The 19,034-nt window shown below is 35.9% G+C and overlaps 3 protein-coding genes across 6 annotated transcripts; all 3 read right to left on the bottom strand.

Annotated features, from left to right (window-relative positions):
• Positions 1-213: 213 nt before the first annotated feature.
• Positions 214-1,538, bottom strand: LOC101206288 (stress enhanced protein 2, chloroplastic). The gene is made up of 2 exons (XM_004141911.3): positions 1,033-1,538; positions 214-866 (listed from the first exon to the last, which is right to left on the bottom strand). The coding sequence occupies exons 1-2, from the start codon at positions 1,453-1,455 to the stop codon at positions 597-599; spliced, it is 693 nt and encodes a 230-aa protein (XP_004141959.1). The 5' UTR covers positions 1,456-1,538; the 3' UTR covers positions 214-596.
• A 1,614-nt stretch (positions 1,539-3,152) lies between these two features.
• Positions 3,153-4,998, bottom strand: LOC101204218. Of its 3 annotated transcripts, none has more exons than XM_011659498.2 (5): positions 4,579-4,998; positions 4,099-4,149; positions 3,836-3,969; positions 3,645-3,736; positions 3,153-3,552 (listed from the first exon to the last, which is right to left on the bottom strand). In XM_011659498.2, the coding sequence occupies exons 1-5, from the start codon at positions 4,981-4,983 to the stop codon at positions 3,374-3,376; spliced, it is 861 nt and encodes a 286-aa protein (XP_011657800.1). In that variant the 5' UTR covers positions 4,984-4,998; the 3' UTR covers positions 3,153-3,373. The 3 variants fall into 3 exon arrangements, with proteins under 3 accessions (XP_011657800.1, XP_004142034.1, XP_011657801.1); XM_004141986.3 differs by having other exon boundaries at positions 3,153-3,558; XM_011659499.2 differs by having other exon boundaries at positions 3,157-3,547.
• Positions 4,999-5,628: 630 nt separating this feature from the next.
• LOC101205736 (E3 ubiquitin-protein ligase RKP) lies at positions 5,629-17,963 on the bottom strand. 2 transcript variants are annotated; one of them, XM_004141909.3, is made up of 11 exons: positions 17,740-17,961; positions 15,616-17,276; positions 13,320-14,135; positions 12,508-12,668; positions 11,022-11,160; positions 10,012-10,095; positions 8,695-8,976; positions 8,462-8,593; positions 7,727-7,926; positions 7,399-7,603; positions 5,629-7,040 (listed from the first exon to the last, which is right to left on the bottom strand). In XM_004141909.3, the coding sequence occupies exons 2-11, from the start codon at positions 17,110-17,112 to the stop codon at positions 6,744-6,746; spliced, it is 3,813 nt and encodes a 1,270-aa protein (XP_004141957.1). In that variant the 5' UTR covers positions 17,113-17,276; positions 17,740-17,961; the 3' UTR covers positions 5,629-6,743. The 2 variants fall into 2 exon arrangements, with proteins under 2 accessions (XP_004141957.1, XP_031742426.1); XM_031886566.1 differs by lacking the exon at positions 5,629-7,040 and adding an exon at positions 7,143-7,307 and having other exon boundaries at positions 17,740-17,963.
• Positions 17,964-19,034: the final 1,071 nt, after the last annotated feature.

Consider the following 19,034-nt stretch of genomic DNA (forward strand, 5'->3'; position numbering starts at 1 on the left):
AAAAATACCTTGGATGATATTAGATTGTCCAAAGAACTATCAAATGATCGAATATATTTTTTATTAGTTGAGCACTAACATATCTATTGAATTACTCTTTCCCATTGATTAGACTATTAAATGGCTTCCACAAAAAATATTTGAATATAAACGATTACATAATAGGAAGTAATTAATGATTACCATCCATTTCAAGAGAGACTTCTCATCATGGACATCCAAAAGGCAAGAGAATTCATATAATTCCTCATATATATATAGACATTTGCCTATTAGCAATGTTTCACTACAAAAGCTTAGTATGATTTTACATTTCATGCATTAAAAACAAACTTATTATCTTCTCTAAATTTTACCTAAAAAGAAGTGGAACTTCTTCAATCATGAAATAGTTGGGCTTAGAATAACTAAACAAAATCAAAATTACTCAACCCTTTAACTATTTCAGATTCTTTCTCAATTCAGATGAAGTTCTTCTATATATGTGTATGCATAAATTACTTACACTGTTGAATTGAATGTGTTTCAATTCCACTCGGATTTAATAATTTATATATACACATTACTTACGTACCTCTGTTTCCAACGCTCGGCATTCAAATGTCGTCGGACCAATCGCCGGTGTCGTTTTCGTAGAAAAGACCGTCGACGATCTGGTCAATAAGCGAATCGATGAAGGTAGTGCAGCTGATGCTGAAGATTCGACCTACTCTGTTTCGAGCGTTGGAGGAGAACGCAAAAATGGTCGCCAGAGTAACGGCGCCCAAACATACTCCTAATCCTTCCTCAATCCCTTCCAGATCCATCTTTCTGAATACTGAATTTCCGGTGACTACCTCCATTGCTACAGTCGCCGCAAACACAATCTACAAAGAATTGGACTATAATAAAGGAAGAAATCGCCTCGCAACAGTAGTTTCAACTATCTTTTTCGAGTTCAATCAATTCAGCTATTTCTAAACCCTAATTTCTCGAATTATACGAAAATCAAAGTTTCATTAGGTAGATCAAGACTCGAAACATGAAACTCACCATAGCGAGGCGGCCGGAAATGATCTCGAATTCATGGCTGTCCTTCGAACTCTCTATGTACTCCGACAGAGTCGCAAAGAACGGAGAAACGTCGTCGTTTGTAGCATCGTCTCGAGTGGATACTCTCTTAGACTTGATAGGAACGAGCGGATCGGATCCGAAGGATCTGAGAGTGCATAAACGAGGCTGTAGAACAATCTTCGAGGTAGTTTCCGAATCCGCAGGCTTAAGTTTGGGAAAAGAAACGGAAAGAGACGGCGATCGCGGGGGAACGTCGGGCAAGGAGGAGCGGAATTGGTAGCGAAGGGAGCGTGGCGACGCAGCCATGGAAGAAGATTGGAGAGAATTTCTTTGGAAGAATATGAACAGTGAAATAGAAGAAATGAGAAAGAATTGCGTACACGTAAGAGGTGATTGAAGCATGTTACGTGGCCTCTTTTTTGTACGCTAACGCTCTTTTCAATTTTTATTTCTCTCTTTTACTTTATTTCATACACATTTTTGTAATCTAAGTTACTAATAATAATTACATAATTTTGCAATTGGTAGAATTTTCAGTGTTAAAATTATCATTTAACCTAATAGTACTCATTTTTGGACCTTTTAATATAATGATTTTCGATTTTCTTATAAGTTTGATCAAATTTCACAATAGCAAACTACTTTTTTTAAGTTTTAAAATTTATTTAAATGTTCAAAACATATTCTCAATAATAACAAATTAAGTAAGTTTATTGTCATTAGGAGACGTAAAATCTAGTCCTATTATACTTTTTTAAAAATTACCAAGTTTACCTATAAGGTATATTAAAAAATTTGACATTCGGAATTAGGATTGATCAAAGATAGCCAGGATAAATAACACATAAATGAAGGAGAAATTTAAATTCTCAATTAAGAATACATGTTTTAACAAAGTTAAGTCTAAGTTATAGTTGGTGATAATTTTATTTAGAAAGGTATATTTTTACCCTAAAGCACCTATTATCCTTCTGAAAATTGATCAGCAGCAATTCTTGCGGAGGGAGGAAGAAAAAAAATCACAAGTTTCAACTACTTGTTATTTTGCAAATTTTTATTTATATCTCTAGATGTTGTACACCTAAACTAATGCTTTTTAAAATGAGATTATTTAAAGTGATATTATTGTTATAGGACAAAATAAAACATTAGAAGGCGTCTTCCAAGTTGGGTTGAGAACTTCTTGCTTGAGATGGCCTTTTTGTCTTTGTGTTGAATTTGGACATGACAGCCCACAACATGACATATATCCATCCTTTATCCTTCAAGAAGAGGGGCATGAGTTTGGCATTCACTATATGCAAATCCAAACCAAGGACTTACATGGCTATCCTTTTTCTTTTAACATCATAACCTCTTTCTTTTAAAACTATATATTTCTCTTGTTAAAAATCAATTTTGGTCTCTCAACTTCCATAGAACTAATAATTTAGATTTTGGACTCTGAACTTTCATAGAACTAATAATTTAGATTCACTTTTTTCAATTTTTGTCACAATGTAACAATATATAGTCCCAATATATTAAAATTTATAACAATTTAGTCCTTGTCATTAAAATTTGTTTCAAAAGTTAACAAGATTTCTTACACAAACAAAACAACAAACTAACTAAAGACTTGGTGTCTACATCGTAAAATACTAGAAATTAACATCTACTTTTAAAGATTTCTTTTTTACATTAGGGACTAAATTGTTACACATTTGAAAGTGTGAGGACTGAATCGTTACATATGAAGGGTAGTGGCTAAATTGTTACCAATTAAAGTTTAAAGACTAAATTGTAACTTTCACAAAAGTTTAGAGACCAAAAGTGTCTTTTAACCTCTCTCTCTCTCTAGTATGTTCCTTTCATGTTAAAATTACCGAAGGAAACCACCATAACGTGGTTGCCATCAAATCATTTAATCGACTTAAAGTAAAGAAACTACATGATTTTCCTATAGTATGTTGGTAATCACAACTTAAAATTCCTCCACGCACATAACCTATATGCCTCTCCTTTTCCTGTGGTCCAGAAGTGAACAGAAAAAGAAGTCTAATGGTAGGAAGAACATCAACCAACAATGTTTGATAAACCAATCATCTAATAGCAACAAAAAAATGGAAACTTGAAAGCAACTTCCCTTCATTTTTTATGGTGGTCAATCACATTTTAAGAACACTTGACTGACGAGGGTAAAACCTTGAAAATAATTCTTGAAGGGAAAATTCATAATGGGACATCCGATAATACATAAACTTGTTAACTCAGAAGGAAAAGAAAGGAATTTACTTACAGTGATCAAACTTTAATCGATAATCTTGAACTTCCAACTACTCTACTTCTTACCTCGTTTGCTAAAATAATTCAAGGCCAGCCCAGAGAATCTTGTAAGGGAGAGAAATAATTGGAAGATGGAACGTCCTTTCAGAATCCCTTCCTTAATGTCTTTTGCCCTTTTAGCCAGAACTGGCTCTGCTCCCCTCACTCCCAGATTGGTTATTGTCATTTCCTGCACTGAGGCTAATCAAGTGAAAAACCAATTCATTGCCTAATATTCAATACTCTCTCTTTTGTAGGAACAAATGGCAAAGAAGTCATAAGAAAACCTGTTGGAGACATGTTTGTCAAGCGACGTAATCTCTCTTCCGCTACTCGAACAGCTCTAGTGGAACTTCTCACACCTTGGGTGATACCCTGCCTGCAAAACATACCTAATCAGTCTTGTGTATTGTTCTTTACAACATATAACATTAGTTGCCAAATAAACAACAGAATTCAAAATCTGAGGTGAACAAACCCAAGATCACTGAGTTCCATGGTCAAATCACTGATTTCCATGCCAGATAATCGAATGGCTGCCATAGTTCCTGGAATTTCCTCCCTTGTGACATCCATGAGTTTCTCTAATGATTCGGCTGCTCTCTTGAATGCCTTCGACATTAAAATGTTTCGGACAACAGGTTATCAGTTTGAAGCATTGAAGGAATGGCAGATTAATGCTTAGACAACATCAAGTTAAATTGAAAACATTCTTCCTAATCGAAGTTGAAGAATACAAACCAGAAGAGTGGGGATCGCAGAACAAAAGAGCCAGGTTGCAGAAATTGCCGTCTACAAAGATGTGAAAATGCACAGTTATCAGCAACATATCCCAATTACCAGTAAAAGAACAAGCCAAATAAGATTTCAACAGCTTTACAAAAAAGTCCACACATAGAATTACTCTCAGCAACAACTATGAATTTTATCAGAATTTCTCGGCATAATTCGAATTGAAAGGCCCCAATACCACAGTAAAGCAAATTACCAACAAAATAACATAACTGCTCGCATATTTCCAACTATTACCGCTGGAAAACGTAAATAGAAATTTTCAAGTTCAACTTTGCTTGAGTGAAAATCGAAAGCAGTCAAAAAAAGTGGAGCTCATGCTTCCAACAATAATGACCACTTGAAACTAAACCTAAAATGAATTAATCGCATCGAAAAAGTCCATTGAAATCAGATTCTTAGAGAAAGCTTTTAAAAGGAGTGGATTACCGCGCAGGCAACGACATTGAGAACAAGGATGTGGCGTTGAGTTAGCGTGCACTGAGGGAATTGAAGAAATGCTGGAGAGGAGGTTCCAATCGTGTCCGTATAACGCGATGAAGTCGATGGATCAGATAGCGATTGTGCTCGTATCGAAAGCGAAGGAAGTTGACGGTTAGGGAGGCCGAGATTGTAAGGTAGTCGGTAGAATCTAAATTGGCTTGGAAGTGCTCGAACGACATTAAGCTTCGCCGCCGGACACGGTGGTGGTATTTCCAAAGCTGTAAACATTGCTTCCGCAGTTGTTTCTCTGCAGAGAAATCTCCGAGATCGGAAGAATGAGCATAGCCGAGAGGATGCGAAGATTATGGGCCTGCCAAGAGACGGCCTGCTTGTAGTCATCCGGGCCACCATAGCCCAAGTATTTACATATAAAACCTTCCCCTTTTTTGTCTTCCAATACTTTTCATAGATATTACATCTAAAAAGTTCATTTATTGTATAACTTTTTAAAAGACTCAATTTGGTCCTTTGATATTAAAGGGTCACATTGTCATTTCAAGTTGAATCATAATTCCATTACGAAACAATTATCTTTGATAAAAAAAAATAATAATAATTAACAAATGTATTCATTGTGAGTCTAAATCAACGATAAAGGCTTAATATTTGAACTTCATCATCGTAATGTTTTCATTCAAGAAAAATAAACTAAACTTTGGTCAAAGAATAAGATCAAACTAAGGCAATGAATTATCTCACTCACATGTTATCTGTTAACATACTATTAAAAGAAAGTTTCATAAAAAAGTGAGTTTAAACGTCCTGATATCCACGAGCACAAAACCATGATCTGAAATATCTTCCTCCTCACTTTAGGCCAAACTTTATGACAATAAATAATCTAGAGCCATCCTTGTGTACTTATTTCTAAACTTAAAACTATACTTTACGCACCTTAGACAGTTCAGAGTATATGTGTGTGTGTTACCAATGGAGAGTGCCGAAAAATGATCTCTACGTTTATCAAACGGCCACCGATTACTCCAAAATGCAGAATTTAAAGCTAAATAATCAGAGCATATAGCTCTAACTTCACTTGAATAATCATTAAAACATGAGTTCCCTATTTTATAAGGGGGAGACAACCGGATTCCAAATGAAGGAAATATTTTGCACTCGCTATAATGGTGCACGGCAGATAGCTTTTACTGCTTATGAAACATATTTACACTGGGATCTCAAAGAGAACTCACTTTGTATGCATCCGAGAGCCACACTTGCTCAGTTTCTCACAAGACTTCCTTTTCATCCAAAGATCAATGTCCAAAATTGGATCTTTTTATCATGGAGACATTATGACTGTAAAACTTCCATCTCTACATTGAAGTTGAGATCAACAAGGAAGAGCACGAGCACGAGCACGAGCACCGCAACCCTCCTTAGAACCAAACTTTAATTCATGCAAGCAGCGGAAGAGAAGCAATCTGTTCCCACAGCCAAACCTTCCTTTTTGTAGATGTACTTTGTTGAAAATGCCACTTTCAGCTCCATAATTCTATCTTTTAGCTCTTGAACCAGAATGAGATTTTGATGGTGGCTAGCTAGCCTTCTTCCGCCTACTCTCATTTTAAAATTCTTCACTGATTATCAGAGGAATGCTGTAGGCTATAGTCAAATCCCTTTGAGAAACCCGAAGAGAGTAGCTCCATTTGAGCTATGGATCTCCACGGATAATTATGCTATGATTAAAAAAAATATAGTGATTCACTAAGTCAGAGAAAGTGATAGAGAGGAAAAGGGGAGTCATCAAGTACTTTCCTTGGTATTTACATCTCATATATACAGAATATTCCCCCTCAAACTTACTACAAAATTCCCTAACCAGGATATGCTTTGACATATAACCCAATTTGTACACCTATACAACTATATAGCTACATGTTTAAATTTGATTCAAACTATCTTCTATTCCGACCCCCCTCCCTAAAAAGAAAAGTACCAAAAGTAATAATAATTAATAAAATAATTGCCTCCTCTGATAGGACCTCATTTGTATCAGCACAATGATTGCGCCTATTAAGTTCATTGGTTGCTAGGTCTGCACCACCAAAATTGGTGCCGTCTTATTTTCATTTTTCATTAGTGTGGAACATAAATACTTACTAAAATGTCTAATTAGTAACAGCTCTGATAACGTCCTCCACTGCTGCGTTGCAAAAGAAACATCTCTCACAATTCAAAAGATGCCTGGAAATACAACCATAGCACGATTGGTGAGAGCAGGGTTTAAAACATGCATCAGCTACACTTGCATAACAGATGCAGCATATGCTGTCACTAGCATCTGTTTGATCATCAAATGCGGAATTATCAAGAGCTAAAGACTCCATCCTATAAAGAAGAAGGCTTAAAAAGTTCTCCAGCCGTTCAAGTTGTGCAACATAACCATCCCCTCTAAAGGAACCAGCCTGTAAAAAGTCACTGATGAGAGTTAAAAAGTTTATTTAATAGAAAAAAGATTCTCATTCAAGAAGATGACTGCACAAAACACAAGAGCACACCAGTGAAGAGGATTCAATATAGTAAAATATTTGGGTGCATCACGGATTTTTCCCATCTTTTTGGCCTACACAGTCAGTCCAACCAGAATTGTCCTATGACAAACTCTCCTCTTTTTCTTTTCTTTTTTATTTAATGTTTTTGTTTTTTTCTGCTATGGTTGGAGTTGGAGTGGACTGCAAAAGAATGAATGGAGCCCAAGATGTACTCAACTATTGCTCTTAAATATATAGATACACACACAACACAGAGAGGGAGAGAGCTAACCCAGTTGTAATCCAACAGAAGCCGAAATCCACAGTTTACAGTATTTAGACATTCCATGCTAGCGAAAATACCAACAATGTCATTGTATTCTTTGTACTTCAGCTCAGCACTAGCATCCCACAGATTCAAAATGATACCGACAAGAGGAGCCAATATCATGCCTCTGTTTACTTTCTCTAGAGATTGGCCAGTACGTCTAAGAGACCTGCAGATAATATTGAAAGTTTATATGCAGACTTCAATTGTAGTTATGCAATCATTTAAATATTCCTCAATTTTCAACTATGTACAGAATAAACTAAATTTGCTCCAACTAATCAAAACTTACAAGTCAAAGAATTCAGCATCTGCTGCTGAAGTTACATGGTTCAGCACAAAAAGTACCAACTCAGTCAACCTTCTGAGATTTGTATCAGATCCTAACAGGAATGCTTGAGGGATTTCCCGTGTAAAAAATTCCAAAACCCTTGCCAGATTGCATGAAAGATCAAATATGACATTGCATTTTCTTTGATGAGAATCTAGTACCTGCAAGAGTGTTATACGTCAATTAAAATGATGATACTACACAATATGATCAGCTAACTAGATAATAAACAAAAAATTTATCTACTTGAAAGGCATATTCCACTTCAGCACCTATGTGATTAAATAATGAAAAGAGATAATATAAGCACACTTCAGGGGAAATAACAGGTCCTATTTCACACGAATCAGCTTTTCTTTCCAAGCAACGGATGTGGGATGTGAACGTTTTTCACATATTGGCGAAAGGGAACAGGGTTATGTTAGATACCTAGATTAGTATAGGGTAAGGGTAAAAGGGTAATTAGATTTGTTGATAATTAGTTGGTTATAAATAGGAAGTTGGGGAGGGAAGAAGGGTATGAAGAATTTGGTGAAGAATTAGGGCTGCAACATTCCTTGAAAGAGAGGAAGGGCAGAGGGTTAGGGTTCTTTTACTGCTTTTATATTGTAATTCTGTTGAAGGTATCAATAAAATAGAAACACTATATCAGTGTTCTATCAGGTTATTACTATGTTGAAAACAATATAACTGTACCTGGTATTTTTCTTGCATTTCTCGAATTGAAACTGAGAATTCAGTCATAGTCCAGCTAAGAGTATTGAATAAACGATTAAGAAAAGGTGAGAACAGCCCTTCATCTGTGACACATGCCTCTCGTAGTAGTATCTTCATAGAGCAGGAGGGCAGGATGAAGAAACAAACATATGGTGAGAGAAACTACTAAAAATAGGACTTTATAGGAAAAAGGAAAGGAAAGATCATTTTACCTGAAATGTGATGGATGACGATGATGATTCTCCATACTTTGAAGAACCAAAGCCAGAACCTTTGCATAGTCGCAGAAGAATGTTCGTCACGGGAATCCAGGATCTGTTATCAAATGCTAATAGCAACGACTTTGGCAACTTTTGTGTAGCTGCCTCGTTACTCTCAAAAGTGACCAAATATTCTTTGTACTGAACAAGAACAGATATGGACTGAAGAAGCAGATCTTTTAGATCGGCACTTGATATCCTTGGGTCATTAAAGTGAGTAACTACAAATGTCACCTGATAAATAGGAAACCGTAAAGAATTTAGTATGGACTGTTGATTGGTTGTATCAGAAAGAAAAGAAGAACATAATTAAGTATTAACTACAAATGTTGTCTGATTAATAGGAAACCGTATGGAAAAGAAATAGATTAAACATTTCGTAATGACAGATAATAGGTTGGAATTTGGAAGTCAAAATAAGTCGTCATGCCAATATCAGACTTGTCGGATGCATCAGAGTGAGTCTATGCACATCCTAAACTCTAAAAATGACTACTTGCAAAATGTTCACCTTTTTCTTCCATTCTTGTTGCTTGTTAATCGATTTAATTTTTTGAAAATTGGGCAGAAAAAATGGTGGAAAACTATGGACAGAAATTGGTAGAAAATTAATGAGTGGCAGACAGACCATTGAAGTAACTCGCTGGAAAGTGGGGAGAGGAAGGTAAACAATGGAACAGTCAAAAGAACAATGATGGTGAAGACATGAGATATAATATCCATTTTATTGCCAAATAAGATAAATACTTTTTATGTAATCTCCAATTTCAATATTGAAATTCATTTAACTTCAAGCCTAAACTTCAATAGACAAAACGGAAAGGAAACTATCTACAAAAAAAATAGAAGAATGAACTGTCGCAGCTAAATATTGGGTCTAAAAGGAAGCAAGAACACCAACAAAACACAAAGTTCCGCCTGCCAGTCATGGAACAAATCAATAAGCTAGTCTAGTCAATATGTTACAAGCTTACAACATTTATTCAGAAGGAAAAAAAACTACAATAGTGTTGGAGATATCAATCTTCACATTTTTTTTATACCTGCCAGTTATTAAGAACAAAAATAAATAAATTGAATTACAGGATCATCAGGCATTTTATCAAATTAGATAAAGAAACTAGTAAACATTTAATGTAAAAGAAAATCAGTAACCCGATTCGTCTAAGAAAGATAATATGGTACAAATGTAATATTTTGTTATGAACTGTAGGCACACACAGCTGGGGTTTACAAATCAATATGAAAGTGAGAAAAATGAATACATACAAATGACGCAAGTCCTTGCTTGAGAAATATAGTTGAAGGTACAAATGCAGGATCTCCCTTGCGTAACACATGGAAGCAGTCAACCTGTAAAAGGACAGAACAACAAACAGAATAAAAGTGGTACGATCATTATTAATAATTTTCATAAGGTTAATTTATAATGAACTACAGAGTAGCAATCATTAATAATTTACATAAGGTTGAAAATCACTTTTGATCCTGAACTTAATAAATAAGAGTAACAATTTAATCTTTGAGCTTTTATTTCTAATGACTTTCTGGGTAAGAATTTAGTCTTTGAATTTTAATTTGTAACGATTCAATTCTTGTACTTTCAAATTTGTAATAATTTATCCTTGAATCATATAGTATGCACCGATTTAGTCATGTACTTCAAAATTTGTAACGATTTAGTTTTTATCGTGAAAATTATTGTTAAGATTTAATGAAATTTTGTATATAGATACAATAAACCAATTAGGGACTCAATAGCTTTATCAGCTCCAAAATCTAAATCATTAAATTATGAAAGTCAATATTTAATTTTGATGAAAATTTATGCTGCATGGATTGTGAATTATTGAAAATTTGAAAGTAAGAAAATTAAATTGTTATATACTGAAGTGCGAGGACTAAATTGCTACAAAATTGAAAGTTCTCTAAATCATTAAGAATCAAATATCAGGAACCAAATTGTTTTCTAGAGGCAAAAAATGATTAATAACCCTTCAAATAATGTACTTCCTCTCCTAGCAGCTCTGAAAAAAACATATTTGTCACGTGGTTTTAAGAAACATATTAAATTGTTCGCAAATCCTCTAAATCTAAAGTGAAATATCATGAAAAATTAAATTTTTTAGGCCACTAAAAGTAACTTGAAGATTAAAAACACCCTTAGACACTTACATCTTATAGAAAACTTAAAATATAGACATTAACAAAAGCAACAAAATTTAACATGGCATACTGGAACATTAGATATAACAGCCATATTGATTAGGGTGATTTACCAGTGCTTCCACATAAAACTCAGGGACATAAATAAACATCGAGTCCATTTTGCTAAGAACAAGAAGCAACTGAACAGTCCACATGCACATTGCATACATTCCTCTTTGCTTCCACTGGGAAAACAAAGAAATGCGATTCCTGTAATGAAGGACAGACAGCAGAAGGTACTTAGACTTTAGAGCATGAGTAAAAAAAAGCAAACAAATTTTACAGAAGACAAACTGGGAAAAATTGAAGCTCAACGATACAGGCCCATATAAAATATAACTACAAAACAAGCTCCCTTGTCCCGCTGACATTATACATACACGTTTTTGTATCCAACACTAATAGGGTGCGTTTAGGGGAGGGAAAGAGTTAATGGGAAAAAAGGATTATGATAATCCTAGGATTATAATAATTCTATGTGATGATAATATGCGTTTGAGAGAAGGTTTATTATTGGTAGTATTATGATAATATATGTTTGGGGGAACGATTATGAATGGTAGTGTTATGATAGTATGTGTTTGGGGGAAGGAATATAATAGGTAGTATTATGATAATATTTGTGTGGATGATGGATTGTGTGGGAAGGATTGTGAAAATTATTAATTATTATTAAGGTAGGATTGAAGTAAGGTTGAGGTAGGGTTGAAGTAGGGCTGAAGGGATTGGGGAAGAGTTATGATAACCCTTCCCCCAAACAAGGAAAGAGTTGTATAACCCTTTCCCCCATAATCTTTTCCCTCCCCCAAACACACCCATAGAGATTTAAAAGTGAGTAATACACAAGGAAAAAATTGAGACAAACTTTCCTGGTGGGGGATAAATAAAAATTACAAGCTCTAAAAATTGATCAAGAGCATTCTTCACATTTTCAGACCAACGGAAGACATACAGTTGTATTCTAACAACATCCCAATTCTCTACTTGTTTTCAATATCCTAATGAAATGTGAGAACTGCAAATACTCAAAGCTTGGACAGAGAAAAAAATCCCACTACTCACATCTCTTCCAATAGTATCTCACAAAATAAATAAAATTCTCACGGAGAGTCAACAAAAGTAAACGAGAAAGAACGTTGTACCATAGGGTAAGACCAAAATCACAAGAAAGAAAAAATGACTAACTGATTCATGCATTATTTGAGCCTTGGAAGCAACATGAATGATGTGTATGTGAAATTTTGACCATGAAAATAACCCAACTGCCCTCTAACGGGCATTATCTTAAAGAATGAATAAGCAAGACATTCCATGTAAGAACGGGACGATGTGAAAATCTCTTTTACTGTCAACTGTAATTGACATATATAAACAACACCACAAGTTGCAGAAATACCCGATCAGAATCGATAGACAAGGAAGAGAAAAGTTCCTCTAAGTTAGATGCTGGTCCTAGATGCTTGCTCTTCGTTTTAATTAGAGATTGGACAGGGTTTCAAAAAAGAATTACAAAATGGATAGTAATAAAGTTTCCAATATTCATCATGATGATCTTACCATGCACAACGTCTGACACAGTCAATCACCTCCTCTCTGTAAGTGCTACGAGCTTCTTTTAGACGCTTTATTTGCTCCCTACAAGCTCGTTCTCTTATCTGTTTATCAGTTTCTTCAAGAAGAGCTATTAACTGAGATTGATGTGACATGTAATGTGATGCCTGGAAACAAAATGAATTGGTTAATATTAGAACATTTAAAAATGAAGAACTTGTATGCCGGTTTACAAATGAAATTTAACAGTTCTTATAATCTAGGCAGTAGAATAGGCACTTATTACTATCGACAATTATGTAGTTTTGTGGGATGGAGTTTCCTATACCGTGGCCTTAGACTGTTCATCCCCCCCCCCCCCCCCCCCCCCCCCACCACTTTTTTTTAGTAGAAGAAAAAAAGGGGGAGGGGGGGGGGGGATCAGATCAAAGGATGAACTAACTGGGTGCAGGAGGATTCAGATTAGGATGCATGGCTTACATTAATTATAATACTATGAAATGGTAAAGTGAAGAGGTGCATCTTAGTTCCAAGAGGCATTATGTTGAAAGAGGGAACGGGGAATATTTTGGGGAATGATTATGGTTTTTTCAAGGAGAAGTGAGTTGGAAAAACCAATGGAAAAGGGAACAATGTTGAAATCGTCACGAGGAGAATACATCCTTTTGTCAAGTATCTAAAGAAGGGAGAGAGGCAAATAGCTTGGTTAACCCAAAATATACATCACATATCTATCCTCAAAGTTATATGAGGGGGAGAAAAGAAGGGATCAACCCTAACAATTTTATAAAGAAGAAGATTATGCATCTGTCTAATACCTGCTTAAAATCTGGTGCAAGTCCCATGTGATAAAAGAGAAGCAAGAAGTCTAAAAGTTCTTCTTCTCTTAATGTAGCTGAAGATGTATTTGTCTCTCTCGGCACAATTCTCATGTGCTGCATTGGGCAATATCCAAACTGTGCATCAGATTGTTCGCTTGAACTTGGTTTGTCAGTTATTTCATCATTCAAATTTCCAGCACTACATTCACTAGCAACATGAGCAGATCTATCGTGCATAGGAATTCCACGACAGTTTCTGATAGCATGTTTAATAGGATCCTTTGAACTCCTCATGCCTTCAGCATCATAACTTGAACAGCAACACGGCTTCTGCCTGGTGGAATGAGTTACTCTGGTCTCATGGTCATCCATGCAACCTTCCTCCCAATGAATTACTTCCACTTCTTGATCATGAGGATGTAATTTTGATATATGATTGTATGAACCTCCAAGCCTAGCTGTGACAGTTCGATGGGACTCATCTTTAAAGAACAAATATACAGGGAAAGTGCGTTGCCCACCTCGATGAAGAAAACCAGTATCAGGGCCATCATTTTCATTACTTCTCAACCAGTCACAAACACTGCCCATTCCAAATCCTTCAGACAAGAAGTGAAGTATCACAGCATATAGAGAAACAACAATTGAATTGCTTAAAACTCCAGAAGGGGATGCATTATGATCAGTTCCTCTGTTCTTCAGTAATAGGTTCTGCAAAAATGTTCTAAATACTGAACCTGGCAACTGGGGAGATGTTGTGGGTGGAATGAACTGAATGACAAGGCGGCAAAGATCTCTGTGCTTCTCCTCAATCTTCAAACCAAAAATAAAATAATAAAATTGAAAGTAGACTAAACAAATCTCCGAAGCTACATCTAACTCAGCTTAGATCTTATTACTCAAGATAGGTCCTCGAAAGAAGGATTCTTGCAGTGAGTAAGGAGGCAGGCAGGTTATACTGACCATATGAAATGATGCCTCAAACACATCCATTTCATTTTCAATGATAAATAACAGTGACAGATGGTAGATATTAATTAGTGAAAATGTTCAACGTTTTTTAAAATGAATATGCAAAAATGAGTCAGGTTCAGCAACACAGTTATAACAGTACAATAAAGCAACGAACCAAAATATTAACAGTATAATAGAGCAACAAAGTAAGAAACCAAGAATTCAACTTGAACATATTTCTTAAATCCATGCCTCCAACTTCTTCCCTGTCATACACATAATTTTGTTCAAAATTGAAATCTAAGCTAAATGGACGAGAGATTTCCTTCCATAGAAAGTCAAGAGTTCAAGTCAGTTTGGGATAGCCATTAGTCGACACCCATATCAAAATCTCAAGTTTGGCCAACAAGTGCCATCTGACCACCACCAGGACATGAACCTGAGGACGTGTGGCCTACTTGATTTTTGTTCCATCCCACACATCATTGCAATATAGAGGATTAGAGAATGAATTAAACTGCTAACTTGGCAATTGTTAAGGCTTTGGTAGGAAAATGAAACGAAACAAGACAAGGTTGAAGATTTGATTTTATCTTAACAAAGGTAAGGACCTGGACCCACATTTATTTTTAGCACAGCTTCATAAAATTACACATATATTCCGCTATTAAACTTAAAAAGCAGAAAAAATAGTAAAGAAAGAAAAAAACAACTAAACTTAATTCTATAGAGCCATCAAATATAAGTACCTCTTGACATCTCAAATATTAATAGGCAATCAGATTAAGAAAAAGAAAACAAGTAGCATTGCAAACTAACAATATTTTCATGAGTTCTATATGGCATGGATATGGTTATGAAGAAAAGAAGGGGATGATAATTGATATACTTTCCAAGAAAATGCTTTAATAGTGAACAGCACCCATAGCTTCCTAATTAACTCAAAAACAAGTAGACCAACAACGTATAATGCAATGCTTGAAGCAGATGGGAGACAAGGAAAGTGGATGAATTATTAAGATTTTTCACTTAAGCACAAAAGCAAGAGCCAAATGGGAAGAGAACAGATAACCACAGGTCCACACCCTTCGATCAATGAGTTTAGCTATAATTCAATTATCACGTAGTTCATATCCTAAAAAGGAGGTCCATCATTCCATGGTAATAATTCAAAGTTTTGGTACTCATGTATGAGTACAAGCATATCCTAGTTGACTTCCAATTGAACAGCACTATCAATTTAACAGGAGACATCAACTGAATGGAGGCCAATGAATATTAACATACATAGTCTTAAGGCCACAAAGAGAAGGGGAAAAAAGTGGAATTGAAGGAGTACCTCATTTATTGCTTCAGATAGAGCTGTTGTAGTTAAATCCATGCTACTTTCGTATGACACATCCTCACGTGAACCAGGCCACCAAACCGAGGGCATCATATACTCAAGATCCTGCTTATTTGGATTCTTCCGTGATAAAAACCCTTCAAAGAGGAATTCAAAATCAACTGACTTCCACCAAAGCACCAATAATTCTTCTCGTCTGAACATGTGACAAGCCAATGCAAGATAGGAATAGGATCCAGAATATGGGCACTCAGTTAGGACTAGTGGGGATGTTTTACAGCTACAAGAAAGGGCATTTATTAAATGCTCAAATAATGCAAGAGAGCCTTGACATCTTAGAAGAACATCAATAATTCTATCTAAGCTTGAGTGATTGTGTGGTGGCTGTTGTCCAAACACTTCCATCATGAATGCCAAAAAAGGACCTCGTCCAATATACTCAATACCATTTGCATCAACTTCAAGTGCAGAGAAGAATTCATCACAAATCCCAATAGAGACAGGACGAAATAGTTCTTCAACTGAGACAAATCTTTTTAATCTCCTCAGTTTCTCAACGGAGTTAATCTCAAGGCATTCTATGCGTTTCTCTTCCAAAATCCTTGATAAGCATTTCAGCATATGAGAAGCAAAATCGTTAATCGATGGGGGTGCTTGAAGGGGCAAGTAGCCATCAATAGGATATTTAAAAGGGTGAGCACCAAAATTTATTTCGCATCTCTCACCTTGAGATAGAGATATTGCTGGATAATATCCAATACCAGGACCCATTTTGCGAACCCCAGAAAATGCAACCCCAAGTGAGATGCCATTCCTATAGAACGAGATTTCATTTCTATCCAAGTCAATACAACATCCAATGACATCACCAACAACCCAAGACTGACCATACCTCTCAGCCTCCTTGTTCCATTTGCGAACTCTTCTGCCATCAAAAGCATAGGAATCATCTGCATCACCAACACCCTCATGGTCAGTGAAGGGGCAAGCAAGGGTTGCCCACCCAAGCTGTTGTATACCTGAAGTTTCTAAAATAACTTCGTACATCCATTTTCCACTCCAGACACAAGCATTAGCCCTAGCACTGCTGAACATCGAAAAACTTTCCACAAGTAATGGCGGCTTAACTATCCTAATATCACCACAGATGCTGACTTTCTCAATACAGACTACATTAGATCCCAAGCCATTATCAACAATACATATACCATTTCCCACACCGTGGTGGGCAATTGGGCGAGCAAGTTCTGAAAACTTATTCTTTATTATAGAGCGTATAAATGCCGTATCAACTGGACTAGTCAGAGGATTAATGGACTTGTTGGGGAGACCAAATACATATTCAAGTGTCCGCTCCACGGATTGATGATTGAATTCATCACAATATGAAAAACACCTACCTTTGGATGAACTCCCTCGGTTATCATTATCATTTAAAATAACAGCCAATCCAGAAGAAAGCCCACCAATCCTTGGACTGTCTTCTGCCATATGCCCGAAGATAAGCTATTTATTCCAACTCCAGGCAAACACGAGAAATAATGATGAACAAATCACAAATCCAAGAACGGTTCCTTAGCAACCTAGCAGGCCTCCAAATATATTAACCCATTCCAACCAACTCAAAACTCTGAAAGAAAAGCATCCCCGTGATCCTGAAGTATTCAACTAAATTAATTTTTTAAAAAAAAATGCAACTTCAACACCAAGCATCAAGGATAGAACACACCATATCTCGATTCATCATAAGACAGATATCAAATTGAACTAGCGATCACTTAAAATTACCCCTTGCAAAGCTACAGTTTAGGCATATCTATCCCAAATACGGACACGCGAAATGCAATTAAGCAGAACATCTCATCATTAATCCACAATTAGAACGACATCAAAATAACTAAAACTAAAAACGCAACAACCATTAACTCGAAAAGACAGTGCCCATTTCTCGTGTCAGAATTTATCGCCCTGCTGGTTGCCAAACGGCAATGAAATTGCCCAAAAACACACACACACACACACCTATGGGACAAAAATTTGAAGAAAAAAGAAACAAAAGCAAGTTATATTACATGTCCAAGAGACAAAACCAAAACACGCAAGGAGATGGGAACTTACAGGGTATAAGATTTCAGTTATTTAGTGGTGTGGTGCTGCAACAGTAGAGACGGCGTAGACATGGCAGAAAAAAGCAAAGTAGTTGAAGTGGAAATTTAATAGGACCGAGACCGAGACCGAGACCCAAAGAGACCCAGAGAAAGGGAGAGTAAGATTTTGCAAAAAAAATTTGCCAAAATGTCAGGAAGAAGAGGGAACCGCACAAACGAAGCAGTTGCCTCGAACCAGAGAACGCCGACCGGAAACCCTAATTTGGAAATGATGACACGTGTCAGAATTTGGCCATGTTGACGTGGCGGGTACAACAAAATCACGCGCGAATTTACTCACGGCCTCGGGCACCGTTGGCCTGTGCCTCCGTTAACGTCGTTTAAGCCGAACCTCCATTTCGCGTTATAATGACTAATCCGAACCTCGAAGATGAACAATTGTATACGTGGCTTGTCTACATTGGACAAAAAATCCTTATTCTTTTGTTATTTTATTAGGAAAAGCAAAACGGATTTCTAATCCCACGAGTCTGGAAATTCCTTTAATATGATAAAACTTTCTCTAAATTAAGCTAATTAGAGTCTCGCTCCTCATAAAGTTTATTTATCAATTAGTTAGTGCACATATCTCATCCGGCGTTCTTCTTCCTTATCATCCAATCTTTTGAGTCGACTTGGAAAATAATTCGTATTAATCAAGTCTCGAGACTAATATACCCTAGTATCTTAGTTAGTATGATGGTGTGTTGAAATTAGTGTAATTGTCAAAGTTGTAAATAAATTCAATATGGTTATTTAATCTTTTAATGAAATTGAACGAACTCTTTGTAAACCAAATTTTTAATAAAGGATAAATATTTTGTGGACCTTTTTATTTTTAATAATTTTGTTAACATTTATTTATTTATGGAATAGAAGTTGGGAATTGATTAAAAGTGGAAGGTTATTCCAATTAAAGGTATTTTATGTGAAGAGGTGGTAAGAGGGAGAGTGAAGCAAGAAGTGGAAAGAAATTTCTGGCATGGGCAGAATGCGCGCCACGTGTTCCGAACATTCAGAACCGTCAATTTAGGGGCCCATCTGACGGCCTACGTGATCTCTAGCGAGCACGCGTAGTTTGAATACTTTGTGTTCTTTTTTAAAAAAACTTTTATTCCCTTTTCCTAAAAGTTAGTCAACTCAATTTTTAGCAAATCTCATTTCTATTGAAAACTTTTTATAATATTCCTAAAATTGCTTTTCAACTATTCTTTCCATTTCTGAAAGAAAATATATACATTTTTAAAAAAATATATCAAATTACAT

Source organism: Cucumis sativus, chromosome 6 (assembly GCF_000004075.3).
Source record: "Cucumis sativus cultivar 9930 chromosome 6, Cucumber_9930_V3, whole genome shotgun sequence".
NCBI classification, from domain to species: Eukaryota; Viridiplantae; Streptophyta; class Magnoliopsida; order Cucurbitales; family Cucurbitaceae; genus Cucumis; species Cucumis sativus.

What these genes read in the sequence shown, in the direction of transcription:
- LOC101206288 (XM_004141911.3), bottom strand. Translation starts at nt 1,455, where the DNA reads ATGCTTCAATCACCTCTTACGTGTACGCAATTCTTTCTCATTTCTTCT. An exon ending in TTTCCGGCCGCCTCGCTATG is followed by an intron (nt 867 to 1,032) that starts GTGAGTTTCATG and finishes AATTCTTTGTAG; the next exon opens with ATTGTGTTTGCGGCGACTGT.
- LOC101204218 (XM_004141986.3), bottom strand. Translation starts at nt 4,983, where the DNA reads ATGGTGGCCCGGATGACTACAAGCAGGCCGTCTCTTGGCAGGCCCATA. An exon ending in CTGCGATCCCCACTCTTCTG is followed by an intron (nt 3,970 to 4,098) that starts GTTTGTATTCTT and finishes TTAATGTCGAAG; the next exon opens with GCATTCAAGAGAGCAGCCGA. An exon ending in ATGGAACTCAGTGATCTTGG is followed by an intron (nt 3,737 to 3,835) that starts GTTTGTTCACCT and finishes TATGTTTTGCAG; the next exon opens with GCAGGGTATCACCCAAGGTG.
- LOC101205736 (XM_004141909.3), bottom strand. Translation starts at nt 17,112, where the DNA reads ATGGCAGAAGACAGTCCAAGGATTGGTGGGCTTTCTTCTGGATTGGCT. An exon ending in AGTTTTATGTGGAAGCACTG is followed by an intron (nt 10,096 to 11,021) that starts GTAAATCACCCT and finishes GTCCTTTTACAG; the next exon opens with GTTGACTGCTTCCATGTGTT. An exon ending in AGCAAGGACTTGCGTCATTT is followed by an intron (nt 8,977 to 10,011) that starts GTATGTATTCAT and finishes CCTATTTATCAG; the next exon opens with GTGACATTTGTAGTTACTCA.